General features: G+C 42.3%; 1 protein-coding gene across 7 annotated transcripts in view; it reads left to right on the top strand.

The window, feature by feature from the left end:
* LOC132910947 (lachesin-like) overlaps positions 1-22,697 on the top strand; it is a 279,347-nt gene that overhangs the window by 206,192 nt on the left and 50,458 nt on the right. For all 7 annotated transcript variants that reach the window (XM_060967163.1, XM_060967160.1, XM_060967159.1 and 4 more), the window contains 2 exons: positions 8,901-9,108; positions 9,377-9,538. In XM_060967163.1, the coding sequence (XP_060823146.1) occupies positions 8,901-9,108; positions 9,377-9,538 (370 nt within the window). The remainder of the gene's footprint in view (positions 1-8,900; positions 9,109-9,376; positions 9,539-22,697) is intronic.

The raw sequence follows: 22,697 nt of genomic DNA, 5'->3' as shown, positions 1-22,697 counted from the left end.
TTTTATAGTGCGCTATAAAACGTCAAAACTGATTTACACTATCGTAGCGAAATTTGTCCGGTATTAAAAGGTTACTGATCGATATTGGGGTAAACAAATGGAAATGTTATCTGGAAATTTACTGGGCCGAACGTAGCTCGAAATTTCGCTCGGTATATTTTAACAATTTATTCGATGCCGGTTCGCTTACGTTTCTCCATTCCAGATTAACGTTTCATTAAAGCTCGTTGCTTTACGGTACACGCGGAAACATTATTTTGCGTGATGGAGTACGCTTTTGAACCGCGTTCTCCGTTTGCTACCGAATCGAAGGGGTTCGTTACACGTCAGTCGCTATCCCGGCTTTTCCATCGGTATCGTACGATCTACCGATGGGACGCAATTCACGAACGCGTAGTCTGTCCTTTAATCTGTTCCAATAAAATCAATCCGGAAAAATCGTATCGAATCACGATACCTTGCCTCGGCTAGAGAACCACCGCCAGGAACGTATTAACCATTATCGATCCTTCCTCCCGTTCTCCTCGTCGTTCCATCATTGCTCGCCGTTCCACCTATGGCTTTCGATCAAACGTAAAAAGAGAATCTACTTTTCCGCGGTTTCATCAATTTTTTATCCGCGTTCTTCGCCAGCCAACGAGCACGCGTTTGAGCCTGCACAGACGACGTTGGAACGTTATTTTCGAGAACGAACAGCGAGAAACAATCGGTCTGCCAGTTTTTCCCTCGACTTTGAAATCGTGTATCACCCATTTCACCGATCTAACAGTCTCATTAGATTCGACGTTTCACTGGTACAGTCCCGAGGGACCCAGTCGACTTGCAGCTCTTTGATCGCAACGCCAGAAAATTGTATTTAACGCCTGCAACGAAGTATCTTCGCTCGTTCCCTATTTAGAATGTTCCAACCGATAGCGAAAGAAACCGTACGACTTTGTCAATTTCCACGAATTTAATTATACCACGAAGCCAGGGAATCACGATGAAACTCTTTCGTTCAAATGAATTCCTACGCTTGGTCCGCTTGTAGAATACTCGGCACGCGTATTCGTTACGTGCTCTTGAAGTACGATGGACGGCAAATTGAAAAAAATGGCTCGCGATATGTACGGTTTCGTAGATTAGGTTGCAAGAACAGGCGGACGTACCGCAATTTTGTTCCATTATACTCGTCGGAAATTACAACGCGAGCACGAAATACGCCGAATATGAAGAACATGGATGGTCGCCTTGTTTGCCATCGACCTTCGATCGTTCTTTATCTTGACTATAAGAAATTTACATTTTTCGCAAATTATAGGAACAATTACAGTTTAACCTTGTTCAGTTATTTCTTCACTTATTAGTTCTCGTATCTGTAGGTATACAGTATTGTTTAAATTGCAAAAGAGAAATCGATAAGCAAAGAATTTACTTCACGCAGAAGAAAAATTCCTTAATCGATAACGCATCTTCATATTCTACGACGAGGAAAAAGATAAACGATTGCTTCATATAAAATTTGTTGTTCCATATATAACGACCTTTGATCAGTACGCTACGATTGTTCGTGAATTTATGTAGAAATGTACTGGATACACGTAACATGCAAAAATGTATAAAATATCCAGTAAAGAGAGTGAGTATTCGTTATAATATTAAAGTAAAGTATTCATAATATTTTTAAAGAGTGAAATAAATCTCTATTTAATTTTCATTTCTTTTATTATGTTCACATGAACGTGAATTTAAATAAATATCCGCAGTCTACTGAAAATATTTTACAAATGTAATATAATTTAGTTTCGTCCGTCGTATAAACAAGCCACCTTTATTTTGTAAGTATAAAATTAATTTATCGTTATACTGGATCTACCAAGTGCTTCGTAACTTATTAACTTTTTCATGCTCGATGTCGAATATACGCAGCATCGTGCCCTTTATTTAACGTACTAATCGATTAAACGATAAACGTACTTCTTTTCAGTAAAATTAGCCCTAAATTTTAATACGTTGTATCTTCTTTACAAAACCAGTTGGAGAAACATGTTTCTGTTATCAACGATTAACAAACACAATATTTCTTAGAAGGCAAACGAATTCAGTTCTGGGAAAGTAAATATGTTCTTTATCAATCTTGATATTTTCGTAATTCCAAGTGCCATCCGAAAAAAATGAAACGATGTCGCCTTTACTTCCACTTACATTGAACTTCTTATGAATCTATTAACGCGTTATCAAGATATTAGAATAAAATACGTGTGAGAGACATGACGAGATCAAAAACATTGAGCACGTTGAAACGTGTGTCCATTATTGACAGAACGGAAAGGCGAGGGAGGTCAGCTCTTCCGGTAAAAGGGGAAAAAGTGGAGGCGGCACGGCTGCGCGTACTCTGTAATTAGCTAATTAGGAAATGAATTTAATAATTAATTTGCTAACCGAATTACAACGGTGCGAGCGTGCGTCAGGCGTCGGCGCCACGACGCGCCGACGATTTGGACGTCGCGTGTCGCCGTGAGTCGCTTCTCGTGGTCTGTGAAATTATTTTTAATTACCGCGCCGATAAATCGTCGAGTTAACTCGCGCTAGAGATCCGAAGGAAATAGTCAGATCGTGGTACATCATCCAGGAAATGTATTCTTCACGACGGAAAACATCAAACGAGAAGATAGTGATAACGTTTATCGATTAACGCGAAACTTTCGCGACAGAGAATGATTCATTTCTCGCCACCTTCCTTCTTCCTCTTTAATCGCGTCCGACATAGAATTTGCTACAATTGATTCTTTCTATATCTTAGATGAAGTCTATCATCGTCTATTGTGCATCTTATCGAACCTTTCTTTATGATTGAAGGCTTTAGACGTTTCAATACTATTGTTCATTTCTAATTATAGATAAGATCGCAGGTTGATTTCCTCGAAAAATCTATTTCTAAGCTACAGCATTTTCGTTAGAACAGATCGTTTTATTTCGAAAATATGATTCTCTTAATGCTGATATTTTCAAACGTGTGGGTACCTTTAATGTAATACGAGTATGTACAACCGTAAAATATCCTGCACTTTATCAATCTAGGTACATCCAGAGTTAAAAATAATCATTATCGGCTATACTAAACGCTATCCTCGGCTAAAAAAGCATATAATACAGATCGTGTAATCCACATGGCGGAAGCAGTGAGTAATAACGCTATAATGGTAGTATATAGAAGTTATCATATTACTTTTAACAATAATAATAATAATACAAAAACAACTGCGTTATTAATTTATAGATTACACTAATTATTCTATTACATTATCAAAGCAATTGTTTACGTCTTTCAAGCTTGTTATCAGAGTAAAAAGTGGAGAAACTATACGTGTATTTGGCACTGCGATACTGCAAATATCAATACTAATCACATTCCGTAATACATCTTCAACTTTGTCAAGACAATAAAGACGTTTCATCGCGTTTGAGCGAAGCAAAACTTCATCCTTTCAGAGTTCCAATCTTTCCCCTTGATCTCTCCACCAATCAACTTTCCCCTCTAGTCTCCGCTTCTGAACTACGGAAACTCCCTTTACCCACGTCAACGAATCGATTCGCACATTTTAAAGAAGCGTCGAACGACAGGCGGCAAAGGGAATGAGTAAGTTGCTCCCATCTGGTCTGCTAGACGACGTGTTCGGATTTCTCCGACGACGACCAGCTGTCATCGGATGTTTCATTTGTAAAAAAAAAGAAAAGAAGGACGGGGAGAGAAAAATATGCCACAACAACGTTAAGACTAAAAACCGCGGAGAAATATAAAAGCGACCTTGTGGGAAATCAAGTTCGGCCTAATGACTGCGCCGGCAAACGTCGGGAATATTTTCGCAAAGTTGATTAAAACGAGCAACTCCCCTCCTCGACGCTAAACGCCGCGCCGTTGTTGGAATTGCGCGTCGGTTCGACCTTCCTCTCCTTTCTCCTTGACTCTATCCGCCACTCCTGCGTTCCCACTCTCCGTTCTAGATTTCTCTCTCTTCCTCTCTCTTGTTATGTTCTCCAGCCACTCGGTTACTTTTTCTCCCTTCACCCCATTCCATGCAGTGGTTAATTAAATTCTAGATCGACTGGTCGATTGTTTTAAGAAACTCCGCGTAAACTCCAACGACTATTGCCCCCCCCCCTTTCCTGTCCCTCTTCCCTGTCTTTCTTTTTTCATCTTGCGCCACGACTTAATTTCGGACGATATTTAAAGAGATCGAAGAACATTCTTGCGGAAACACGAGAAATCGATCGTCCTTTTGCTCTTCTCTTATATTTCTTTTTTGAAGTACGCGAAGGTGCAAAGTCCGAGATACAATGACTACAGTCAGTATTGGACATACGCTCGTATTTTCCAATGAAATATTTTTCTTTCTATCAGATTTTACATTTTTACTTGGTCCGAATTCGTTAGCGCGTAAATACTACAACATACGCGATAGTGTACCAATATTCAGTGTAGCCGCTGTACTTTCATCCAAGAGGTCAGTTTGAACAGCTACGCTGCTCTAAGGAATTCCTCTATCGGAAAAGGGAAAAAAGAAGAACAAAGATCCGCCTGTAACCAGGTTGATGTATTCGCGAGAGTCTTTATTAAAACACATATAGCTGAAGTGCGTTTTATCGAAGCTTTGCGAAAGGTATTCTCACGGATGGCCACCGAGCCATGGTTTCTAACATTTTTTATAGTTGGCAGTTTGCATCTAAATTAGTATTTCCCAAACCAGCCTCGCTTGCCAAAAGTTCGTTTCTGACCAACTTCCCCCTGGCTCTTCTCAATTTACTCTTTCTTCTCGTCTTTTCTCCCTTCTCGTTTCTTCTTAACCAACCCTGGGCTGCTGCACTTTCGAATTTCGCCTTGCAGCAACGCGCACCCGTTACAGCCACTGTAACGACTCTCGAACGAGAGCGAACGAGTATCGTTTACGAGCCTGAGAATTTTCTCGGAGGGTTATTACTCGCCGAGAAAAATTTAGAGCCACGCTGTTGATTATCGAGCGTGCGTAAAAAAAGAAGTATGTAGATAGTGAAGAGTAACGGGTTAATGCTAATGTCCTTCGTCGAAAATGCGCCTCATCTTCGTTGCAGACAGGATCTCGGACGACAACGCTTTAGAATTCTCTTTAACACGCCCCTTTCGTTGGAATTCGAATCAAATTCCCAAGGATTTACGAAGAGTCACGCTGGATAACGACGTCTGCTTTCCAAAAGGATGAACGAAGATGTTGCTAAATTCTACACAAGCGTTCTGAATTTGACGAACTGAAACCAAATTCCTTGGAAAGATGACAATTATGTAGCTTATCGACCGGTTCGTATAAATGAACTGAGTAATTTGCTGACATTTACGGCCAAGAGATCACGTTTATATTCAGCTGGAACGTTTCTGCTGGTCAAATGGAGATTCGTTGTGAATGTCAACGGCACGTCGGTATTGTAGACTGTGGACGACTGACGAAGCACGTATTTAAAGCGAGACAAACATAGATTCCGTAGAGAGTTTGTAACATTAAGATGGCACGTGACTCGTCCTACTTCCGTTGCTATCAACGACTACGGTCGCCGAGTAATTGCTGTCATTCGAAACTGGACCGTGATGAGACGGGTGAACCGCGTTCCGGATGGTTTCGGCAACCATCATTGACGGTCAATGTTAATCTAAAAGACACAAAATGGTGGCGACCGAACGTTGAAAGAAAATTGAATGGTCGAAGAGAGTATCGGCACACCGTTGTATTTATTGTACATCATTTACGTAGTAATTGAATTAGCACCGAGTACATTAAATTTTGCATCAGTTAATGGTACTTTCTCGTACGACTACGAAAATTTGATACCATGAAAATGAAATATAAAACTTGATAAAAATACGAAACCTGCGGCGAATATTCTCCGTAGCCACTGTATGTTCTAGCAACGGAACGCGTCTTTAATTACGTTTATTACGTACAAGCCTTCGGTCGGGAGTGAAGCAAGAAGGTTGTAAACGATGTTTAAGTGATGAGAAATTAGATCGGAATCGGTGAACAACTATCGACTCGGTTTTAAAAAAATGTTTCCCGTGAAATTGAAAAAAATTATTTCTCTTCCATTTTTGAAGCGTGTTTTTCCCTCCCTTTTTTTTCATTTTTGACGAGTTGCGTTTATTCCTTTTCCCGTCACCTTTTATCGGTTTTATACGTGCCGGTCATTTCGGAGTACAAAAAAACTCGATTTGGTTGACAGCCGCTGGCACACGAACCCAAAAGTGATCGGGCCAGCACGATGAACGCGTCGATCTATATTGCACTGAATCATCCGCGTGACTGTCGATAGATAGCAACAAGCGCGAGCAGCCTGCACCGTTGATTTCTGTTCAAGATGAAAGTGTCGAATCCTACTCACGGGATAGCCGTTACTGAAAACATCGAACACAAAAGGAGGAACTTTCTGAAAATTGTTTCCAGTTCAAAAAACCTCGACAAATGGTCTGTAAAATATCTCTAAAATTTAGTATCGCTCTTTACAAAAAAAAAAAAAAAAAAAAAAAGAAACATTGGTGTTTACCAAGGAACTTCCACAAAGGCAATACCCACTTAACAAAAAGAAAAAAAAGAAACGAAGAGTCAAAATCGATCGAAGTTTCTTAAACAGGTTGACCGCGACAAAAACTCGCCGCTACCGACATAACGCTTTTTCCTCGCGATATAAAGCGTCAGTTGCCAGTATCGCGGCGGCAGTTGAGCTTGACTTTGAACCAGTGCCAGGGATTTCAATCGAGGCCGCAAGCGGCGCGAGCTTTACCTCGAGATCGTTTAAAGGCCAATATAACGCCGGCAGCTACCTTTGCGCATCAGAGAGCCGGCTCTCGTTTTCTCGATCGAGCGCCATTCACTTTTCACGATCCATCGCCCGAAATTGCGACCAAATTTTGGTCAGTAACTATACCTTTGATCCTTTAATAATCGGTTTAGAACGAACGATATTTCGTATGAAATGGTACCGTAGTAGATGATTAATGAGTTTGAATGATTCATTTGGAAAGAAACGCGGTTAATGACGACGTGGTTATAAAAGGAGACTACCGGTGGAAGTTTCGATACGATGGAATACGAGGCACGTTGGATGTAAAGAACGACGTATATGACTGTGCTGGAAACTAAGGATTAACCGATTTCAACTAAGCTTTAATCTGCCTCGATATGGCGTTCCTCCGAGCGGTTGTTAGCTGGCTCGTCTACGCTCCTTTGATCCTTTCGATAAATTAAATCAACGAATCGAGCCATCCGCTTTGATCGGCGTAGAAACAATTTCTGCGTAATTTCCTAGTCGTATGTTTTTAATCTATCTTCGTGTTTCGGAAATTTTCAGACGAAACGCTCAGAGGTGTTTTTTAAATCGTTGCAATCGACCGAAGTCTCGGTCGGTTGCTTTAATTATTCGCTAAGATCGAGTAGTTTGCGTCCGACTACGAAAGGAACGATTCTACCGAAGCATTCTTTCGAGAACAATTAGCAAAGTTTCAAATTCTGTTGCACGAGTTTGAATCGCCGAATGATCTGCCTCTCGTCGAGTCGCTTAATTCCCTTGGCATGGTACGCTTGTTACGTAATTATGCGAGCAAGTATTCTCCAGGAAAGATAAAATGAAAATAATCAGTGCGACTTGGTCAATGTCTTCCGAATAGTTTCTCTTAGAAATAGAGGGGACCGTCGCCTCTTGCAGCATTCGACTATTCTCAAATGAGATGAGAAGGGACCAGAAACAGGAAAAAGGAGCGTAGAATCTGTTTATATTTGGCTGGTTTATATTATAAAATCCTTTAGAAATCTGTCGTTCTTCGTCACAGAGACGTTCTTCGAATAAATTTCCAATGAACCAGAGCGATGGACCGATCGTGCCACGAGAAAAGAGACACAACTTCGTCCGTGTGACGAAGGTGATTCATCGAAGACAAAGAGTTGTTAGAACGTTAGCTTCGTACGGGGATACGACTAAATGTATATCGAGAAAGAAAGGCGAAGAAGGAAAGAGGTGAAAAGGCAAAAACAAGGAAAAGTGGCGCTTTCGTGCAACGAAGCGTTCTCGAGCGTTGGCAAGGAAATGAAAAAGAAGAAGTAGCGTGGCAGGAGAGCACGGCGAATGGGAGGGCAGCCAGTTTAACCCAGAAATCCTCGAAAGTGCATAAGCTTTGTCGTGGAATGAGCTTAGTTAGGGGAACGCTAGCCCAGCCGAGCGTAAAATACGGTCGTAATAATGTTTGTTCATAGCATTTCTGATGCAGAGAGGGTTGCGCAGCGTGTCGTTGCGGCGCAACTCGGCGCTGGCCATCTTCTTTCTCTCTTCGGTTGTTCTCAGCTTGTTCGCCGCATCGGGTTCCGCCACTTGTAGAGCACCACCGATGGCTCGCGACCCATTGACGAGCGGAAATTTGAAAGATTTCGCGCGCAAAGTGGTCGCTCGAATCGCTCGTTTCTGGCTCGTGTATCAGGAGATTCGATATACCGTTGATGGTTCTTTTGCAAACTATGGATTTCCTCTTTAAGTATTCGAACTATATCGCTACGAGTAAAGTCGAGACCGCTGAAATTGATACGCGAATTTACTTTTTTTTTTTTTACTTGATCGTATGTACCGCTATAAATTGATTCTACGTCTCCTTTCCAAATAAAAATTGCAAGTCCATTTTCTTTGATACAGCCGATAAACGATTACATCGACTATATCGAGACCAAGTGACCAAGACCGAACCTTCGCCGCTAACATATTTAATCGTCTTAAATTTAATCAGCTCGGTTATGGCTTCCACTCCATATCGGTTTAGTTTCTCGAATAGAAGGAGAGAGAGCTTTTTGCCTGTATCACTGTAGAAGGAAAGAGACGAAGAAAGATCTGAGAACATTGTCGAATTTAATTCACAGGTGGCGTGGATTCATGTGGGTCGTCAAATGCTCTTGACCATTCACAAACACGTGGTCGTGAAGATACCGAGATTCTCGGTGTCCCACGACAATCAGAAGACCTGGCTGCTTCACATCAACAACGTGCAGCAAGACGACCGAGGCTATTATATGTGCCAACTGAACACGAATCCGATGATGAGCCAGGTCGGCTTCCTTCAAGTTGTCGGTGAGCATATTTAATCTTCTTCCATCGACTTAAGGCATGCTGTTGTTACATTATTATACGCGCCGAAGACGTCCGAGCAGCTTTAACGAGACATCCGTCGCGAAACGTTCGATAGAATTACTTTGCGGAAGAAAAGAGCGATCTTTTTACCATGGACGTGACGAACTATATTTGAACTTAAAAGCTTGAGAACTTGTTTCAATTGAGGCAACCTATCAGCTTCTAATTAGACCTACTGACCTTGTGTGCTTCTCTATTTGTTTCCAAGTACCACCGAACATTTTGGACTCGTTGTCCACCGAGAGCACGGTGGCGGTTCGTGAGAACCAGAATATTACGCTGACCTGCAAAGCAGATGGATATCCAACGCCAAAACTGATGTGGAAGAGAGAAGACGGCCAGAGTATAAGCATCAATCGGCATTACAAAGGTGAGCGTACAATTTGTCGACCAGTGTCACAAAGTATAAGACGAAAGACTGTAATCGCGTGTGCCTCGTAAAGAGAACCGAGCTTTTGCGTTAATTATATGAAACGATGCTTTACAAGCGATGAAAGTAATTCTCAAGTTTCCACTCGTTGACCGGCCGTTTAATTTCGCCAATTAGCGAAAATCGCAGGCAAACAGGAAATTTCACGAAATGGTGTATTTATTCGAGCGCGATTCTTCGAATATTCGCGCGCCGCTGTTCGTCTCAATTAACGCAGATTAAACGAATTGCGAGCTGTTACGTATAGTCTATAACATCTTCGATTTAAAATCGTATTATTTTCGATGCTACAACGTCAAAAAACTCGTTTGCATAACGCGTAAACGTTAAACATTAATCACCAATTATCGTGAAAATAGATTTACGCGCTGACGCCGTGGCTTGCGAAAGTATTTGAACACCTGTACAAACTTTTTATGTATATAATGTGTACGTTGACGTATTTTGAAATTTTCCTGTCGCTATAATATGTCACGACAACCACGATTACTACGTTGATCAAAATTCAGACGAATTTGAAAACGTACATAAAAGTTACACGTATGTATAGAGCGTTATATATAAAGCGTACATAGAAGTCATTGAAATCAAAATACACCATCGTATCTGAGTAGTTGATTATTCATTGTTTGTACCGCGTAATCATTTTTATCAAAGTGTTCACTTGCGATAAACGTATCGTAGCCTCTACGTATACATTCAAATCAAATTTGATATTTTGCCAATATAATCACGGTGATCGTACAACATCGTCATAATGTCAACGAAATTTCAAAATGTTCCACTTATCGTGCAAAATATAACTCCAAAGGTTTTACTATAGTAAACACTCGAATACGTTCAGCGAGTCACTGTGCGTACCTATAGGCGTAAACTGTGAAACTACAAATTCAAAATATTGAAAATAAATGAAGCAACTTGTTTGATCGTTGAAATAAAGCTGTTTCCATTTCCCAGACGGAAGAACGTCTGATTACGGGTTCCGTACGAGTCGGAAACCAACGTCCCCGATATTCGCGCAATCAGAGATCCAAACAATCATGTTCCGAGTCGTTCTACTGATAAACGTTAAAACTGGAAGCAGCGGACAGATGTTCGATTTCCGGTGATTAAACCTCAGAGTCAAACGTGACGTTAAAATAGCCGCGAACGTACGTTGGGAACGTCTCGTCCGCGTACGTGTAATCAATTCGAACGAAAGAGAAAGGAGAGGAAGGTAATGTCGGCGGACAGTAACAGAAGCGGAGTATTCCGTTGCTTTTGTTGCTCCGTTCGTCATCGATTTTACACGTCAAACAACGAAGCCTGCGGCAACGTTTCCGGTAATTTCCCTAATGCAATGGGACACGTAAATCCATTCTCGCCGACATATTATTAGTATTGCGGTAATTACTCGTTTGCATGGCCACCGTTCTCTAGACTCCTCTCCACGGTTTACGTGACTGTCGAATAAAACAAAGGTTGTCGCAAATACATATTTCTGTCATTGAGCTTTACCACGTCATTGTCCTGCTTCGTTATCTTATACTTCCGACGGAACATCGTTTGTATCGTGCATCGCGACGTTTCAAAATTATAAACATCGTTTCAGTTCGATTCAGCGACGAAACGTTATATCGCGATTAGTGTCCGTTAATTGAACACGACTTTGAACATCAGCTGATATAAATCACGGATTAAAAGCGACAACAGCTGATGAATATTTGAACAAACGTGCGACCCCGTTGCCGCGAAAGTGCGTTTAATAACGAACGTTTTGTAGATCTCACGCCTGATACGAGATCGTATAAAGTTATGGGGCGGGGCGAACACCATAAGCGAAACGACGCTGGAAAATTGTGAATTAATTCCCCGATGCTTTCTCGCGATACGAAACGGGCTAATTTCTAATACATTTATTGTACAGCGGGGTTCTCGCGATCTCGCATGCCAGGCATTTATTTTTAGACCGGCAGTAGTCACTCATCGCACCTGATTTCACTGGCACGCGTTTGCTATATAAATTTTTATCATGAGTCTCCCGTTTTTGTTTCTCTCTCTTTTTTTTCGTTTTTTTTTTTTTTAGATTTCGTTTGACGAAAATTTCATACGCCGTTTGCGTTAGTTTTTTATTCGCGGTGACCGTTCGCATCGCATACGCTATGCTCAAAGCATCCTCTGTTTCCACGAAGACAATCGCGGACCGATTACTCGCAGCGAACGGAAGCATAAAAAAGAGGACGAAATCGAGTATGAATTTGATCGAATTTTCGTTTGTAAAATACTCAAAAAATTGCACTCCCGTGGTTGCCTCGTAAAGCTCGTTCGTCGATGATTGCGATTCTCCTCGCTCATTTATCATTCGTTTGCCAACGAATGTTGGAATTTGGTTGCAACTTTCTCATCCATTTTTTTATTTACTGCTAACGGTGTTTACAAGTAAAAGATATCACGAAGGTAAATAAAATTACGTTGTCGCGTTATGGATAACAAGAAAGTATTGTAATTAGAACAAGTTACAGATAGTTTACTTTTAAAATTCTGGAAAAATGTAATGTTTAGATAATGATAATTAAAAGCATTCTCCACCGTGATACACATGATCGTGATATATGCATTATATTCGACGTTATGTCTTGATTTACTTCGTGATAAACGACTATCGTTACACTTGAGAACAATATGCAAACAGCACAGAACCAGCAGGAAAATTCCCAGTGGTTGCAGTCGGTCGGATAATAAAGTGCAATAAACTATATAAGCCCGCCCTTACTGGCGCATTATTAGAAATGCAATTAGCCGCCCATGCAATTTTACTCATTACCATTTCACGCGAATTCCAACCTGTCCCTCTTTCTGCCTCCTCTCTTTCCATTCCATTCCATTACGTCTACAAATAAGTTTCAATGAAAACGATTCGAATAAAACTTTAATATCAATGTTATTCTATTAAGAACTCAAAGTTGTTTGGTATCATCGTCAAACAGAACATCCGCAGTCTTTCCTCTTTCATTTCCCTCTGATTAAAACAAGTGACGAACAACGTATCTTAAATAACTCCACGACAAAAGTTGGACTCGTTATCCTCGCTGTTCAAGTCTGACTATTACTAACATCGATATCGTAGGATCAGGAGCGAATGGGAAACGACACTTTCTTACAGCATGAGCACGACTGATAAATTGCGTTTGAAATGAAAAAGTTCATACATATATGTCGGAGATGAAGGGACGCCGGAGCCTTTCCTTCGGAATATTTGGGAGGGTCCCCAATACTTTAGACCAGACTTTTTATTATAGTCGTACTTAAACGATAAAACTGAGAAATAGCTGTTTTTGAGTTGAGTCAATTATGATTATCCGAGAATTATGACAGCGGGCTTGGGCTCGAGGTAACATAATGCGTCACTGAACGTAGCTACGGTCACGGGAGGGACGTGTACCCAACAGAGGTATAAAGTAATTAAATAACTCTCCTTAAAATCAGGGATTGACCCGAGGAATACGGAGAGGAGCATATAAGAGCAGTTTCACTTGGACCGAGGTGCAATCTGATAAGTTCGACTAGTGAACACGTACGTCGAGTTCCTAATGGCGATCGTCATCCCGTTGACCGTGTAATCGTTATCGAACCCAAATTCATCGTCATAGACATCTCGATCACTCGATCATCGATATCACTTGTTAACTTTTCTAATACATTCCCATAAACAAACATCACCTGGTATAAGACAACTATGGACAACTCGCAGCAAGACTCGTCACACGCCCCGTTTTCCAAGGATGATCCGACATATATTAAGCAGGAAGCAAACGATCAATTCAGCGGTTACAAAATTTACAATAGCACGATTCACTTACTTTTCTCTCGTTGATTATCAACGCGCAATTCTTAACTCTTTCTTTCTTTAAAACTTTCGACCTTGTTTCCTCAACGACTCGATTCTTAATTCTCGCGGCTCGCCCATTTGCCTTGGTTTATGTATCGGCTGATCGATACGATGCGACGCATCGCGTCGTCGCGACGGTTACACGTTTCCTCGCTGACAATTACTATTTTTCTCGCCTTTTTCCTACGGTATCGGCTTCGGTGCCGTCCGAACCGTCGCACATGCACGTATACGCTCCCTACAGTATTATTTTCCGAAGTAAGTCAGAATAGACTTTTGGAATTTAAGTTTAAGATTGGATAGTCGTTGGTTGAAATTACCTAGGAGAAAATTCCAGGTAGGTTTGCCGCGTGCGATCCAACGCAATGGACTGCGAACAGCTATAATATTCTCCTTCTCTCTCGCTCTGGCCATATTATTAATAATGCAGTTGCGTGTTTGCACGGACGTGACTGTTGCCGGCGTGCGCAGCATTTTCTCGGATATGTTCGTGCAAACTGGGAACAAACAAGCTGTGTGCCGAGAAATTTTCATAACGACCGGTTGCTCTCGTGCATACATCGTTTCCGATAACTAATCTAAGAAATCGCGACTATCAAACTTGTCGGACGGATCGATGGATCGATGGATTGTGCGATAATTTGCACGATGAAAGAAAAAAGGAAGTGAGGTATATCGTAAAGGAGCGACGCGACGATCAATATTATTCTCGATATCGTATTGACGATATTGTATTGATCGTCCACAGAGGGTAACAACATACCATAATCTGGAAAACGTTAAATATTGACAATAATATCGATAATAAAATTGAACGTCACGTCGTTCCTTAACAACCGTGATATTGACCTTGTAAAATGTGCAAGCTGAAACCTGATTAAATCGAGAGATTTGCGATCCTCTCGGAAAACTTTTTTTTTTCTTCTTCACGGACGATAACGCGATTATACGCTCGTGATACGTGCGCATGGCTCGTCACGGTAAGAGCGAAAGAAAAAAAAACGTGCCAATGCGAATGACAGATAAACTAGACAGAATTTGCAAGAAAAACGGTAGAGAAACAAAGCTCCTGCGGAAGGTCTTTTTTCTCCGGCTGGCTGCTTCTTAAATATTGTATAGATTAATCAACTCTGGAGCGCGGTGCTACGCCGCTACTGCTACGTGGCCGGCTGCCAGTGGCGCAATGGCCAGGAGTGGGGATAATCAAGGGGCGGGACAGGGCGGGATGCAGTGGCGGCGACGTGAAAATTATGCGCGCACATGGCATATCCATGAAATATTCACTGGATGCTAAAGATGCGTGGCGTTCTCGGTAGCTGTTTTCGGGGAAGATTAAACAGAATCCTCTGTCAGCGGTGCTCGGCTAATTCCTCGTGCTGTTTAGTTTCGTATAAGATAAAGGGAAAGTTGACGTGAATTGATATTTTGCGCTAAATTTTCTCGGTCGTACGAGGAAGAAAGAGGCCGTGTCTTCCGTTTGGCTGTTTAAAATTTTCGGGACCTGTAGTACGAGCGAGGATAAAACTTTAATGTGGCACAGCCTAGTTCCGCTACGTGGGATAATTCCGTGGCTAAGTTGACCAACTTCCGACAGTCCTGGTGGACTCTCTGTCATCGTAAAACTAGATGGATTAAAACCAGTCAGTGCTATAGATCAGCAAGGTCCTCCGGGAAGAACCGTGAGTCCTGGCGTCTCGGACACCGAAGCATCCGAATGTCAGAATGTCCCAGGTGGCGCAGACATTAGCCCACGGGTAACGTACACGTGCACCAACCGCTGTGTTAGGCTGACGGAGCTGCTGTGGTTTGGCTGTGCGAGGTCAAACGTCCCTCTATCGGTTGCAACTTGTATTCGCCTAAAAGCCTGATGACGTTTTACGTGGCATCGTTGCCACTGGTACTGCTCTGTTCTCGATACTCTCAGGAAACACGATCCAAACGGGTTGCTCGCAATTTACTGTTAATCGATACTAGCGAATAATTTAATTAAACATCAGAATATTCTCTCGTCCTCGCTGACAGCGAACCGTATTTCAAGATTAAAATATATAAGCGATCCAACTGAAATTATTACCGATAGGATGATTAACATTGACCGACTGATAAAATAAACCACTGACGTTGATGAACGAAATTAGATAGCCGACATTGAAACAAACTACAATTGGAAAAAGGAAACAAACGAGAGTACAATGATGGAAGGTCTCGAACGTATCACGAAGATAAGATGCTCGTAACTTTGGCAGCATTGGCACGAGCCAGTGCCGGTCCCGCTGGATTATCGGAAATTCAACATCATCCTGTCTCGTGCAAGTAAACACGATTGAACCGAATCATCCATGCGGAAGATTACGTAGAAACCGATCCGATCGTAGCTGGAATTCGAGGCTTTCGCTTGAATCCGTATAGGAATCTTGGACACGATTCTTGCACAGTCCTTCATAGTACAGAAAGCTGCATTCTCTCTGCATTTTCTTGGAGTAGAAACTTCACCGAATGACAATGAACGATGATCGCTGTTTCTCGATATTGATCGAATCAGAATAGATTGGCTAGAGAAGTTTCTCTCCCTAAGTCTTGAACCAATTCGATAAACAGAAAGAGAGGCTAGAAGTTTGACAGTATCGTCATAGAACAAGCAGAATTTCTCGAGGAATGGAAAGATATGAAAAAGGTTAACATTCGTTGACTGGATAGTGAATTACGTTTGAGAAAACTTGAAAGAAACGAAATAATTAGCGGTGAAACCATCGTACTCGGTAACTGGAGACGATAGTTCCGTTCGTTAAGCCGTGTCAACGTTTTGTTGTTCGTGATTAACCGAGCAAAGACCTGAAAGTAGTACGAAAGCTTCCGAGCTTCCAGCTAGGATGAATCGCCTGGGCGGAGCTTCCAAATAAGAAAGGTGTTGCTCTTCTTCTTCCTCTGTTTCTTCTTCTTCTTCTGGTTGCGGATTCTTCTCCGCTCTAATTTCTGCTAATTAAAGCGGTCTGCGCTTTTCCAAAGCGCGTATAGCGGCTGCACTACGCCAAGTGAAGTCATAAATACAGCGAAAGAAAGAAGGAAGAGGGAAAGATGGCAAGAAAAGGCAACGCTGCATGGAAAGGCCATGGAGAAAATATAATATTGTCCGCCATGTATACCGGCTGTCTTCTTCGTCATCGATCGTTAAATCTCGCTGGATCGAAACGATGAACGCAGACGCAATCGAACCAGCTCGTTTCTCTTTCGCGGCAAATTGTCTTGGTCATCGAACGATCATCTACTTCTACCGCCAGCTTTTTTCGTTAATTCCGCTTTCAGCAATGAAACTTTGCTCGACACTGCCAGTCGATTTACCTCAAGATCAAAGCTCTTTGAAAAAGATGGTCCGCAAAAGGAGCCTCGGTGAGCCTTGTCAAGCTTTTCGCGATGGGTTAACGCAATTTTGAAGTTGCAAAATACACGTTTCTAAAGTTTCTCACCCGAAACACGATGGATCGTTGCTACGATCTAACATAGCGAGTATAGTGGTTGGATGCACAAGTGGATCGATCTATGCTCTTGTAATATCCTATCTTCTAATTACCGCCAATGTTCCATCTACAGCCGCTGTATAAAGTATTTTTTCCTATATCCCTACTTCTCAATGAAGCGTTGCTTCTATCAGATTCTACGTTTCGTTTCTGTGATCGCACGAAGGTGACAAGGAAAGTACCTCTAAATGATAGGAAATTTAAATTGAACCGAATTAATTGGTGTGTACATACCATAATACGTACAACGATGCGCACACGCACCTCTTGTAGCCGCTGTAATTTCCACGTAGCTACACTCTTCTCAAACTATCTCGTCGGCAAATCTCGTCTATTTATACGAGCAAAATATCAAATATCAAAAGATGAGACATACGCGGTGCGAACGTAACTGTGTAACCTTGACAAGGCAATTAGCGATATCCCGCGGAAACTTGGAATCGCTCGTGCAAGTGGACAAAATGCAACGGTATTCACGATTGTCCTGCATCGCCTCAGACTATCACTTTGACGTGGCTCGTCGGCATGGAAATCCGGCCGATATATAACGAGCGACATCCCATACCTAATATCGTTCAACGGGGAGATGAAATTTGGTGCGCGCAGCGAGTTACAGTCTCGTTAAAAGTTACCGACGCCAGCGAATCGAGAACGCTGCGAAACCCGCTTCGAGCGGAGACGCGACATTATCGGGGCTGCCATTCGATCGTTCGCTCGCACACACTCGCCACGCAAATTCGCGAGGAACTTTTTTTTCCCCTCTGACTTTGGCTCACGGAACGAGACCCAACCGTTTCAAAGGTTTTCCACGGGTCAATGGCTGTTGATTGACCGGTCCTCCAGGGCCATTCGAACGTGGGCACAATGTAAAGTGGCGAGAAATCGGACTCAGTTCTAGGAACACTGCGGAGGACAGAGATCAGGGAAAGATCGTTCTGAAAACGTGGATTGAAAGATAGAAGCTTTACTTGATTTTAGGAAGAGATTCTTTCGGATTGAATCGACTAGATTGTTAGAAAGAGAGAAAACGCGTGAGAGTGATATTCTAGCGTTGGCAGGTAATTTGATTTCGTACGCGGTGCTACAGAACGTGTTATACAACTGGATGAAAGGTTATTTTACGTGTAAAAATAAGTGGGAAAGCTAGAATAAAACGTTGTAAATAGAAGATTCGTTTTCAAGGATTCGTAGCTTGAACCACGTCTCTACATAGTCACAGAATCTTCAAATATTTTATTACAAACTTTCGACGTTATTTTTACATGTAGATAGAGTAGAACTCCACTTGTGTAAAGTTTGTTCGTGTAAAGAAAATTTTAGTTAGTGCTCGATCGAATGAATTATCGCTGTTTGGATTCTCTTTAATGTTCAGATGCTTTGAATTTGTCGAATATCAGTGAATTCATTATATGTGCAAACACTTTGCTTACGTTCAACAACTTACGTTCCTACGAGAGAAGAAAAATATGACAAATTAATTTGCGATACTGGCTTTCGAGACTTTCTTCTTCATTGTAGCGTAAAAATACGTCGTTACACAATATACACGCATGAACGCGTTTGGAACGCGTACACACGTCCGAAAGTCCATCAAACGATTACTGAAACCGGTTTATAATCGTGTCAAGACTAATCGTCCTTTGACCATCCCACGCGCCATAATATGGCAGTCTTGTGTAACAGACGGTGCAATAGAAAGGAAGCCAACTCGAACCGTGTGAGAAATTGCTCGGTTATCTTACATCTGTGCTAGCCGGTTCTCGAAAGCTGCAGAGTGAATTAAGAGAATAAAAGAACTTTTGTTTGTCCGTATTTAATGAAGCCGGGAGTAAACGGCGCGTTGCCTGCTTCCTCGCAGAAAAATGAACGCCGCCAGCCTGCGAAATGTAATTTTATCTAACGTTAGACGACGTTTAAATTCTAATGTAAATGAAACTCTTTCTTCTATTTTTTCCTTTCTTTCGTTCCTTTCTTTTTTTTTTTCGTTACACTTCAACGTTAAAAATTAAACGTTATCCGTTGTTTCGGACGTTGGCATATCTATTCGCGTGTTTCACGACATATAAAAATGGTTGTCACGATACGATCCATACAATGATTAAACAAGTGTACGAAACGGGTATCGATTTTGAAGAAGCAAGGCGAAAGGGATACGGAGTGTTTTTAGCTCGATCTAAATTCGCCGTTGATCAAGTGTCGAACCACGGGAAAACGATCCATTTGAAAAATGAAGAGTTACAACTCTCCGGAATGGCACTCGTGTACATACATACGCTTCACCGGGCGACGCAGGATTAAACGGCGCTCACGCAATATTTATACTTCATTCTATTTATTGCGCTTGGCGAGTATTTACACATAAATACCGATGTTTCGATGTATGGCAATCGTGTCAATATTGTATCGATAGCGGCCGAGAGTCGCGACGCGCGTCGCAATATCGCTCGGTCCCGGCATCCATCCGACGTAATTAAATGTCGAGTAATGATTGACGAACCTTTGCTCGTAGTTCGCCATTTGAAAGTGTTCCGTTTGCCATCGTCCAACCCACTATACCGTGCAGTGTCTCTGTCGAAACTAAATTCCCTAGCGAAAAAACTGCACCAAAACGCAAAGCGCAAGAGAAGAGAAACGGTGAATCGTCTTTCATCGAACGTTCAGACGGATCAAACGCTATCGGCCGAAAGGAGGTTAATTTGTTTACGTGCGCCGGTTCGAACAGTTTCCCGTCCAATTAGCCAACCAGCGATTTTGGTCCGCATGAATGTTTCAGAAGCAAGTTGTACCGTGGCGACTCGATGTGTACAGAACGCCTATTGAAATATCGTCGAATGATCGAGCTACAATTCGAAGATCTGACGAGATACAGAAGCACAGAAGGAGAGAGAGAAAGAGAGAGGAAGGGGAATAAAAAATATCTTGTTGCATAGATCCCGAGCGACGATTAATATTGTCTCTTGACCCCAGGTATATTCGCGTGGCCACGACGTCAGAGAAATCCGAATTGTTATCGGTTGCGTGAACGTTAACAGGCAGAATAATCAATATTTGCCGATACGACCGAAATTCACCGGCCTTCGCTAGACGCTTATGATGTTGATTTAGTATATACGATATTGCCAGGTAAATAAGCCACGTCGATATTCCATTACTCTTTCGTTTGCTGTTTGTTTAATCCCCGTTTACCTATAATTTTACACTTTAACTAGTTTGCCCGTTTTTACCTTCCATTGCGTCGGCTACGACCGTTCGTTCTAACTCCGTGCCTTTTATCGTATGATATCCCAATCGTCGAATACAAAAAGCTGCTATCTATCTTCGAATTTTAACTTCGATCGTTCACCAATTGACAAGGCAGAGAAATTGTAAGGGAAAACATCAACCGTGCGATAACAAAGAGTAGTAGATAGTAAGCGATGCGTCGCCCGTTGTACGTTATTACACGCCACTCGCTGCAAAGTGAATCATTCGGACCACCAAAGCGCAAGCATCACTTAAATCAAATCCTATCGCGTTAGATGGCGGAACGGTTTCGCAATGTTCCGAATTTCAGCGCGGACAAATTCATCGCGATCGTCAGCGGCCGCCGCTTAAAGTCTTCGCTCATGACACACCCAGCTGTGCCGTTTTTCGAGCGGTTTCTCACGAAATTCTCGTCCGTGGTTCGCATAGTCGGTGTGGATCGTAAAAGGCTGGAATTTCTACTGAAACATCCGCGAAGCCACGCTTCGGGGCATCCGCAGCCTCTCTAAAGCTTCATACAAATTCATGACCGGCTGGCCTAACCATTTCGCGGCCAGTCATTCCCCTAAGTTTTGGGGCGATAGGCGGCCGTGCGGCGGTTTCGTATGTTCTAACACGTGGCGTTCGCGTACGCGCGGTTTGTAACGCTGTTTGCAGCCCCTCCGGGCCATTTGTTCGTTGAAAACCGCGACACCTTTAAACCATGGGCTTTTCTCGCGATTACATTCGTTTTTTCGCGCCTACCGTGCCAGCTGGCGGAGAAAAAGCACGGAGAAAAAAGAATGCCGCCTCTTTCCCCTTTCATCTCGTCACGGCGATAAATGAAATTAAAGAGGCGTGGAACAAAGACGACAGGAACGTTTAATTAAACCGGGAATCGAATAATTAATCGCTTAATCAAATTTTACAAGCGCCGAGTGTAAATCGGTGGAGATGTGCCCGCCGCCTTCGAGCTCGGATAGTTTTCGGGCGAAAGTAGAATGGGACCGTCTATGGTCAGACACGACACGATGAATCGTTTAGAGAGATTTTCTGCGGTCGCAACTTCTGAACGGTTTATCGTGTTACGAGTATCTCGAACGAAAGTTGCTTCATAAAATTATGGAATGGGAGAATTACAAAAATATTACGGAACGAGAGAGAAACGAAGGAGGAGTAAAAATTAATCTTTGTTAGCAATTTTCGTTCCACGCCCGTTCGTCGTTCGGTATTGCATTCCATCGGAGAGAAATTGCATTACTTTGGAAAAAACGATGTTAAAACGAGCCCTGAAACAAGTTCCAACGATATTCTTTCGCACGACACACCAGCACAGCCCCCGATAATGAAGTTTCTGCTTGTCGCTGGCCGTTATGCAGCATAAAAATTTCAATGAAACTCTTCTTTCGAAATGGCTATTAGCAACCGCCTGGCTCGATGTATCGATTTGCATCTCTCTCGGCTTTGAACCAGGCGCTACTCCCTAAACACTCTTCTGCTACCAATAGACGAATACATTAATAGAGAATGAAGCGATAGTGAAATAAACTTGTATAGGAAGTCGATATCGTTCCGATAGAAGGACAAACGATTGTCGCGCGTACCCTTCTACTCTAATGTCCGATAAACCAGTTGTCCAACAATATGTCTGAATATTTTTATTCGTTGACCGTAACCGAAGAAACGTTCATTATAGTCAGCAAAAAGCGGCGTAACGAGATCGTAAAATCAGGTCACGAGTTGAAGTTTGCTTTTGAATTTAAGGTGTTCCGGCGAACATACGGATGTGGAATTTCGCTTAAAACGATACGTCTTCCTTTACGTCTAAAAAAAAAAAAAATAAATTAGTATATCTATCACTATATTCTTTAAAGATCGAGCTCTTCGTAAAATGGAACGTTTATTATCCAATTCTGTCTCGTATTCTGAAACTTCGTCGAGCCACTAACGACAAGAAGAATTAATTTCAAAAAAGCTGACACGAGTGCTTGCGTGCGTATAAAGTACGTACGGTTCTAGGTGCAGCTAATCGATCGATATCATCACTCAACTCTTTAGTTTACGACCTCAATACGTATATCTTTCTCGCCAATCTTACCGTTTCTCCATTATTATATTCGAAACACGAGAATACGAAGAAGAACCGTACGAATCACAGAAACGAAACGGGAGAATAGGGTGAAAAGGACGAATCGTGGAGTGAATTATCTCGCGGGGCAGAGGTCGACAGCCGGAAGCAGGGAAATTCTGGTTCCTCTCAATTATTCGTCGGTATCGATCGAATGCCTTGGCGGACGCAAGCGTTGCGACGAGTGTCGCCGGTCTGTCGTACACGCGGAAAGACAGTTTGGCAGGGCATGTGTCTCGTGAAAGAAACATTGCCAGCCGCCGACGCACTAATGGCCGGTGGGTTAATCGCGACTAGGAGGCGAGTAAAGCCGGAATAAACCCGCGTAAAGATTTATGAACGCACCGTGAAAAGAGGAGATTGCTG

Source organism: Bombus pascuorum, chromosome 9 (assembly GCF_905332965.1).
Source record: "Bombus pascuorum chromosome 9, iyBomPasc1.1, whole genome shotgun sequence".
NCBI classification, from domain to species: domain Eukaryota; kingdom Metazoa; phylum Arthropoda; class Insecta; order Hymenoptera; family Apidae; genus Bombus; species Bombus pascuorum.
This window is presented reverse-complemented; position numbering and strand designations above follow the sequence as displayed.